Source organism: Brachyhypopomus gauderio, unplaced genomic scaffold (assembly GCF_052324685.1).
Source record: "Brachyhypopomus gauderio isolate BG-103 unplaced genomic scaffold, BGAUD_0.2 sc436, whole genome shotgun sequence".
Classification (NCBI taxonomy): domain Eukaryota; kingdom Metazoa; phylum Chordata; class Actinopteri; order Gymnotiformes; family Hypopomidae; genus Brachyhypopomus; species Brachyhypopomus gauderio.
In genome coordinates this window covers 43,709-53,708 of record NW_027507257.1, presented here as the reverse complement: position 1 = coordinate 53,708, position 10,000 = coordinate 43,709, and the positions used below count along the sequence as shown (strand labels likewise).

The following is a 10,000-nucleotide window of genomic DNA, read 5'->3' as shown; positions in this document are numbered from 1 at the left end:
AGAGACCACATTCCCATGAGATCAGATTACTATCATATGCAGCTGTAAGAGGAGAACATACCTCTTGGTTTTTACATCCTACATTTCCTTACACACACACACACACACACACACCTATAGCTGAATAATTCTATGTTGTTCTATGTAGTGAAATAAAGTCCAGTTAAAATCCAGTGGTCGTTTGGTTGAAGCTAATTTATGAGCTCAAATCTTCTGGAGCCAGTAACAATGTAGATGTGTGTGTGTGTGTGTGTGTGTGTGTGTGTGTGTGTGTGTGTGTGTGTGTGTGTATGTGTGAGTGTGTGATTTATAGACTTTAATCAAGGTCTTCTTTGCCAGGTTGCTTTGCCAGGTACAGCATGAGCTGCAATCAGAAACAGCATAAATCTGCCTGCTGGAGTGCAGAGTCCTCCACTCAATCCTGCACCCAGCAACACATAACCTCCACCTACCACACAACACATCACATAACCTCCACCTACCACACAACACATCACATAGCCCCCACCTACCACACAACACATCACATAACCTCCACCTACCATACAACACATCACAACCTCCACCTACCACACAAAACATCACATAACCTCCACCTACCATACAACACATCACATAACCTCCACCTACCACACAACACATCACATAACCTCCACCTACCATACAACACATCACATAACCTCCACCTACCACACATCACATAACCTCCACCTACCATACAACACATCACATAACCTCCACCTACCACACATCACATAACCTCCACCTACCACACATCACATAACCTCCACCTACCATACAACACATCACATAACCTCCACCTACCACACATCACATAACCTCCACCTACCACACATCACATAACCTCCACCTACCATACAACACATTACATAACCTCCACCTACCACACAACACATTACATAACCTCCACCTACCACACAACACATCACATAACCTCCACCTACCACATAACACATCACATAACCTCCACCTACCACATAACACATCACATAACCTCCACCTACCACACAACACATCACATAACCTCCACCTACCACATAACACATCACATAACCTCCACCAACCACACAACACATCACATAACCTCCACCTACCACATAACACATCACATAACCTCCACCTACCACACATCACATAACCTCCACCTACCAGATACATCACATAACCTCCACCTACCACACATCACATAACATAACCTCCACCTACCACACATCACATAACCCCCACCTACCAGATACATCACATAACCTCTCTTTCTCCCCCCCCCCCCCCCTCTCTCTCTCTCTCTCTCTCTCTCCAGCTACGTCTAATGGGACACTGGATGGCCTGGAGAACAGGGAAGGTGGAGTTTGTAGCACCAGGTCCATGAAAATCATAATGAAAGTGGGACAGGGTGAGTTAAACACACACACACACACACACACACATATCTGAAGTCATTATTGCAGTATGCGAAAACTGCTTACTGTCCTAATGAGTGACTTCATCTATGATAAAATACACACACACACACACACTTCAGTCACCTGGGGTGTCATAGTTCAAACAGAAGCTCCACCTTTACAAAATGCAACGTTCTCACGTTTTAGTGTTCAGGCTGTGTATGTGGTCACAGATCAGGTGACAGGAGCTGTCATGTGACTGCTGTCATGTGACTGCGAGATCACCTCATAACTGTTGTCAACAGTCCTCCATGACATTTCAACATTAGACAACAACAACAACCTGTTTCACATCTATATGTCATCTTATATTTACAGTTTTTATTTTAGTGGATGATAAAGTCAAATGTTTATCTGTAAGTCTCTAAACTGGAGGGGAAAAACAAGGAAAGCATTTCTATAATACTAATGTGGAAATAGTGGACAGATCAGTTCTGAAACACTCGAAATGACAAGTTATAGAGCAAGCAAGAGAGGACAGTCATCTTCATAAACAAGTTCAGTGTGTGTGTGTGTGTGTGTGTGTGTGTTTCCTGCATAATAACTCTTGTACCCTAGGACCAAAAGGTCAAAGTTTCTTTTAGTGTGCATGTGTGTGTGCACGTGTGTGTGTGTGTGTGTGTGTGTGCGCCTGTGTGTGTGTGTACACTCATGACATCACGTAAGGCCAGTGCTGTAATGTGTGTTTATATTACCTGTGTTATCAGCTTACGCCCCTGTCAATGCAACATTGCCCAATACATGGATAACATCAGGTTCTGGACAGGTGTGCACACACCCACACCATGAGTGTGTGCATGTGAGTGTGTGTGAATAATAATAATAATAATAATAATAATAATCTTTATTTGTATAGCACCTTTCATACATACATGCAACTCAAAGTGCTTTACAGTATAAATAAAATAAACATTAAAAGGAGAAGACAAAAAGAAAATGTTAGAAGAAACATAAAAAGGAGAAGACAAAAAGAAAAAGTTAGAAGAAATTAAAGTAAAATAACATAAAATGTAAAAAAGTAAAGTAAACAATATAATAAAAAAGTAAAGTAAGATAAGTAAATAAAAAAATGCCATGTGTCCCACACCATGAGTGTGTGTATGTGGGTGTGTGTGAATGCCATGTGTCCCACACCATCCATGAATGTCATTCAGGTTTTTCACATTAATTTGAATAAAAGCCCATATATTCCTGTAAACACGCCTCTTCATCTGCATATTCAGACATATTTTACACGCTTGTTATTTCAGCACAGATGAGTTTATTCATTAATTACCTTTTAATCATCCAAAACCTGCTCAACTGTGTAATGAGATAGACACACACACAGAAAGAGAGAGATGAACTCTGGGTAATTTTATTAGTTGAGGTCAAGGTGTGACGATGACCTACTGTCGTGTGACATCATTTAACGAGAATCAACCCAGCAGTGTTGAATATAACAGGTTTATTAACTCATGGAGCACTGGTGGGTGGTGTATAACAGTGGTGGGTGGTGTATAACAGTGGTGGGTGGTGTATAACAGCGGTGGGTGGTGTATAACAGTGGTGGGTGGTGTAGAACACTGGTGGGACGTGTATAACAGTGGTGGGTGGTGTATAACAGTGGTGGGTGGTGTATAGCAGTGGTGGGAGGTGTATAACAGCGGTGGGAGGTGTATAACAGTGGTGGGTGGTGTATAACAGTGGTGGGTGGTGTAGAACAGTGGTGGGTGGTGTATAACAGCGGTGGGTGGTGTATAACAGCGGTGGGAGGTGTAGAACAGTGGTGGGTGGTGTATAACAGCGGTGGGAGGTGTATAACAGCGGTGGGTGGTGTATAACAGTGGTGGGAGGTGTATAACAGTGGTGGGAGGTGTATAACAGCGGTGGGAGGTGTATAACAGTGGTGGGTGGTGTAGAACAGCGGTGGGTGGTGTATAACAGCGGTGGGTGGTGTAGAACAGTGGTGGGTGGTGTAGAACAGCGGTGGGTGGTGTAGAACAGTGGTGGGTGGTGTATAACAGCGGTGGGTGGTGTATAACAGCGGTGGGAGGTGTATAACAGTGGTGGGTGGTGTATAACAGTGGTGGGTGGTGTAGAACACTGGTGGGACGTGTATAACAGTGGTGGGTGGTGTATAACAGTGGTGGGTGGTGTATAACAGCGGTGGGTGGTGTATAACAGTGGTGGGTGGTGTATAACAGCGGTGGGTGGTGTAGAACACTGGTGGGTGGTGTAGAACAGCGGTGGGTGGTGTTTAACAGCGGTGGGTGGTGTAGAACAGTGGTGGGTGGTGTAGAACAGCGGTGGGTGGTGTAGAACAGTGTTGGGTGGTGTATAACAGCGGTGGGTGGTGTATAACAGTGGTGGGAGGTGTAGAACAGTGGTGGGTGGTGTATAACAGTGGTGGGTGGTGTATAGCAGTGGTGGGTGGTGTAGAACAGCGGTGGGTGGTGTATAACAGCGGTGGGTGGTGTATAACAGTGGTGGGTGGTGTATAACACTGGTGGGTGGTGTAGAACACTGGTGGGTGGTGTAGAACAGCGGTGGGTGGTGTATAACAGCGGTGGGTGGTGTATAACAGTGGTGGGTGGTGTAGAACAGCGGTGGGTGGTGTAGAACAGCGGTGGGAGGTGTAGAACAGTGGTGGGTGGTGTATAACAGTGGTGGGTGGTGTATAGCAGTGGTGGGTGGTGTATAACAGCGGTGGGTGGTGTATAACAGCGGTGGGTGGTGTGTGTATAACAGCGGTGGGTGGTGTATAACAGCGGTGGGTGGTGTATAACAGCGGTGGGTGGTGTATAACAGTGGTGGGTGGTGTAGAACAGCGGTGGGTGGTGTGTGTATAACAGCGGTGGGTGGTGTATAACAGCGGTGGGTGGTGTATAACAGTGGTGGGTGGTGTATAACAGTGGTGGGTGGTGTAGAACAGTGGTGGGAGGTGTATAACAGCGGTGGGTGGTGTAGAACAGCGGTGGGTGGTGTAGAACAGTGGTGGGTGGTGTAGAACAGCGGTGGGAGGTGTATAACAGCGGTGGGTGGTGTATAACAGCGGTGGGTGGTGTAGAACAGCGGTGGGAGGTGTAGTGTGTGTGACACTACTGCACCTCCACACCACCTCATGTGAAGCTGGAATGAGAAATATTTCATGCCTAGATTTCTCAGACTTCCCTTAAGGGAGGAGGGGCGTAAAACGTACAGCCCTTCAGGGATTAGTGGGCTGTCTCAGTCAATCATGCCTTCAGACATCGTTATTGGCTAATGATTCAGACCATTTGCCTTTAAGAGTTTTTACTGCACCCCAGAGGGCCATAAGAGATTATTAATGTTCTTTTAGCAAAGCCAGGTATCTCCTTCTTACACACACAAACACGCACACACACACACACACACACACACACACACACACACACACACACACATACACACACACAAATGCACACACAAATGCGCACACACACACACACACAATTTAAACACTAAGGTACCGATGACTAATGTATGGTGTGAAACTCTTTATGATGGAGCAATTTAAAAAAATTACTCTCCTTTGGAATTGGAGGTGAAAGATCAGAGTAGAAAATATGTAGCGTTTCCTGAACGCTGTAGCCAAACCAACGTAGAGACACAAAGACACGCAGAGACATGCAGACACTCGCAGACACATGCAGAGAAACACAGACACACGCAGAGACATGTAAAGACATGCAGACTCACGCAGAGACACACAGACATGTAAAGACATGCAGACCCACTCAGACACAGACAGACTCACGCAGACACACGCAGACTCACGCAGAGACATGTAAAGACACGCACTCTCGCAGAGACACGCAGACACACGCAGAGACATGAAGACACGCAGACACACGCAGAGACATGAAGACACGCAGAGACATGTAAAGACATGCAGACTCACGCAGACACACGCAGACATGTAAAGACATGCAGACACACACACTCACGCAGACACATGTAAAGACACCCAGACTCACGCAGACACACTCAGACTCACGCAGATACACGCAGACACACGCAGACACACGCAGACACACTCAGAGACATGTAAAGACACCCAGACTCACGCAGAGACACTCAGACTCACGCAGACACACGCAGACTCACGCAGAGACATGTAAAGACACCCAGACTCACGCAGAGACACTCAGACTCACACACACTCACGCAGACTTACGCAGAGACATGTAAAGACACCCAGACACACTCAGACTCACGCAGATACACGCAGACACACGCAGACACACTCAGACTCACACAGAGACACTCAGACTCACACACACTCACGCAGACTTACGCAGAGACATGTAAAGACACCCAGACTCACGCAGACACACTCAGACTCACTCAGACTCATGCAGACTCACGCAGAGACATGTAAAGACACCCAGACTCACACAGAGACACTCAGACTCACGCAGATACACGCAGAGCGCCTTGCAGCTGTTTGTTCAGGCGACAGACTGCAAATGACTGAGCGGGCACTGCAGTGAGACAGACAGTCGCTGGACATCACAAGACAAAGAGACAGTGGTGAGACAGTGGGGAGACAGTGAAGGCCACAGGACAGAGATCGCCGCTCTGTTAGCTGCAGTGCTCTGTGGGTTTGTGCTGGTCGGACTGGACCAGCCCTGCATATTGAGGCAAAAAACAAAGACATGATTGATCAGTTTAATGTCTATGTAAATACATGTGTAAAACAGAAATGCACAACCATATCAATATAAAGACAAAAAACACATTTACATAATTCTATTATGACAAAGTGAGGCACCAAATGTAACAAAATATAACACTATTCTGAAAACTGATTCATAAAGTGTGTGTGCATGTGTGTGTGTTGTAGACCCAAACGTCCCAGATACAACAACAGACCCTCCTGATTTGGACAATGAGATCAAAAACCCAACAACCAGCCCAGTGAGAAAACGAGAGAGAGACCGAGAGAGAGACCAAGAGGGAGACCGTGAGGGCCCCATAAACCCTGGAACCAAAGGTGAGTTTGTGTTTGCTGGGGGTGGGGGTTACACTCTTTTATTTATGTTCTGGAGGTGTGTTGTTATAACAGGGAGAAATTATGGAGAGATAGACGAAGCACAGATAGATAGATGGATAGAATAGAGTAATAGAGAGAGAGAGAGAGAGAGAGAAACAGATGGAATGATGGAACAAGGGGGCCTACAGCATTGATTTGGTCTCATTTAAACCCAGACAAACCAGGTTCAGATGTGAAGAAAAGAGCATACACACACACACGTATGCACAGACACACACACACACACACGCGTACACGTGCGCACACACACACACACACACACGTATGCACAGACACACACACACACACGTATGCACAGACACACACACACACGCGTACGCGTGCGCACACACACACACACACACACACACACACACACACACACGTATGCACAGACACACACACACACACGCGCGTACGCGTGCGCACACACACACACACACACACACGTATGCACAGACACACACACACACACACACACCCATTCCTAAAATTTGAATATCATGGAAAAGTTGATTAATTTCCATAATTCCATTCAAAAGTTCATAGATTGTAGATTCAGGACCCACTATTTAAACAATTTCAAGTATTTATTTTTACATAATTTGGGCTTCCAGCTCATAAAATACTACTTCTCTGTTTTTGCAGGGAAAAAAAGAAATTAGGATCCAGTGTTAATTTTGACAGCAATTTTTGATTTAGTTTTAGTCTTAGTCTTTGGACTAAAATGTCATTTAGTTTTAGTCATAATTTAGTCATTGGACTTGTTTTTAGTTTTAGTCTAGTTTTAGTCGACTAATTATCATTATAATTTAGTAGATTAATTATCATTAGAATTTAGTTGACTAAAATATAAATGATGTAATAGTCATTATATACTCTTGCACAAAATTAAACATTTATTAACCAGTTACAGAATATTATTAATTGTATGTGCAATATATACAAAAACAGACTTCCAAACAACCTTATTGACCTGAACTTATAGTTAGTGAGCATAACAATAACCAGTAGGCCCGCTCTACCTGAAAACATATGGAGTTTATGAATACATATTACATTCTATATAAAACTGTGTGCCGTAAAAACAACAATGCCATAGCCCGCAGATGTCGTTTCATTTGTCGTATTTTTCCCAACATCATCGTCCCACATGGTTTATACACACGTCTTGTTTTTCTCAAAGTCAAAGGAGAAATGTGTCCATATATCGCCTCTTATCTTTCTCCCTGCTGACATTGTCGAGTGAACTTCGAGTTGAATGTCATGAGTGACCACAGTTCACAGGCTGGTATGGTCTTACCGGGTTCTGTGCGATGTGAAGACGTTAGTACGTTAGTGATTGGATGGTTACCCAGTTTGTCCCGCCTCTCCGTGTCCGCTAAAGTAGTTACGGTTGGATCTCTTCTTAACTTATCCCTACCTTTCTCAAAATTAAATGAGGTCTGATTGGATGTCGTCGCTGGCCAATATTTTTATCTCATTTTTATTCGTTGACGAAAATGTCTATGAATTTCGTTATCGTTTTTATCCCTTCATATAGTTTTTATTTAGTTATCGTCTCGTTTTCGTCATGAAAAAAAAGGTTCGTTGACGAGAACTATGACAAAAATTATTCATCAACTAAATTAACACTGTTAGGATCAAATCAATCAAAATATGGTACTTTCAAAGCGATACGTCAATCTTCAATACTTCACTCCCCTTATTTTAAATCACTGCCTCGATGTGACGTGCCATTGAGTCAGTCAGCCTGGGAGTTATGGGAGTTATGGGAGCTGTTATGGGAGTTATGGGAGCTGTTATGGGAGCTGTTATGGGAGTTATGGGAGCTGTTATGGGAGTTATGGGAGTTATGGACGCCCAGATTTCCTTGATGCCTGCTGTCAGTTCTTCTTTGTTATTGGGTCTGGTGGGTCTCATTTTCCTCTTGAGAATATCCCATAGATTCTTAATGGGGTTTAGGTCCAGTGAGTTGGCTGGCCAGTCAAGCACTGTGATGGCATGGGCATCAGACCAGGCTTTGGTGCTTCTGGCAGCATGGGCAGGACCTGCTGGAAGATGAAATCTGCATCTCCATACAGATCCTCAGCAGAAGGAATCATGAAGTCCTCTAAAACATTCTGGTAGACTGTTGTGAAGACCTTAGATTTAAGAAAGCAGAGTTTACCAACACCTGCACCAGACACTGCACCACAAATCATGACTGACTGTAGATATCTCACACTGGACCTCGAGCGGTTTGGGTTCTGTTCCTCACCCGTCTTCCTTCAGACCCCTTGGACCTTGATACCTGAATGAAATGCACCATTTACTTTCATCAGAAAAGGCCAGCGTTCCAGCCCATCTTCTCCTTGACCCAGTTGAGATGCTTCCTACGTTGGCTCAGGTTCAGAAGTGGCTTGACCCGAGGAACCCGGCATTTGTAGCCCATATCCCGATGTGTCTGAATGTGGTAATGTGGTGGTTTCTGAAGCTGTGACTCCTGCCCCATTCCACTCTTTCTGGATCTCTGCCAGGTTCTTGAATCTTCTCTTGTTGAAGACCACAGTCGACTCTTTTACTAGTGCATGTCACAGTTTGTCCTTCCATTGATATGCTTGGAAACAGCACACTGTGAACCAGCCTCCTTAGCTATGAACTTTTGTGGCTCACCCATCTTATGGAGGGTATAAAAGATGGTCTTCTGGTCAGTTGTTAGCAACTGTATAGCAGTCTTCCCCATATTGAACCAAACTGAAACAACTGAACCAAACTGAATCAATTTAATGACACCTGGGGAAATCTGTGCAGGTGCTTTGAGTTTAGTAGACTAGTAGATGATTAGTGTGTCACACTCAGTTTACAACATTCATGCCCTACAAACTTGGGCTCACTTCTCCACAGTATTGTAATTTTTTGAAATCCTGTTTTTCTGAAAATGAAATCTGGGTTATTCTCCTTTTAAAGGAAAAACCCGCGACGACAAGCTATTTCACTTTGTCTCCACACAGAGCTACAAACATGACCACCCATCCATCCACCCACACACACACACACACACACACACACACACACACACACACACACACACACACACACACACACACACACACACATTCCTTCTCAGAATAGCCATTGCCCTCTTTTGAGTAGTAAAACTATTTTGTTCATAACTTCAATAACTCTGTCCAATCAGATTCACCCTCCCTGCACGTCACGCTCCATTATGACCAGATTACAATAACCCACTGCGTGTGTGCGTGTGTGTGCGTGTGTGTGTGTGTGTGTGTGTGTGTGTGTGTGTGTGTGTGTGTGTGTGTGTGTGTGTGTGGAAAGTGAAGTAATGTAGCATGATTCCATCACGTACTAGCAGTTATTAACCCAAAGGAGGTCCAGACTTCATCATGGTGTAGGTGGGGGGCAGAAAAAAGAAAAGAGGGGGGAGAAAGAGGGAGAGAAAGAGCAGGAGTTAGCTAGTCTGAGTCGGTCTGGGTCAGTCTGGGTCGGTCTGAATCGGCCT

The 10,000-nt window shown here is 44.7% G+C and overlaps 1 protein-coding gene across 1 annotated transcript in view; it reads left to right on the top strand.

The window, feature by feature from the left end:
* Nucleotides 1-1,324: 1,324 nt before the first annotated feature.
* LOC143506193 (ephrin-B1-like) overlaps nt 1,325-10,000 on the top strand; it is a 10,216-nt gene continuing 1,540 nt past the window's right edge. The window contains exons 1-2 of the mRNA XM_076996268.1: nt 1,325-1,414; nt 6,310-6,459. Coding sequence (XP_076852383.1) covers nt 1,387-1,414; nt 6,310-6,459 — 178 coding nt within the window. The 5' untranslated portion in view covers nt 1,325-1,386. The remainder of the gene's footprint in view (nt 1,415-6,309; nt 6,460-10,000) is intronic.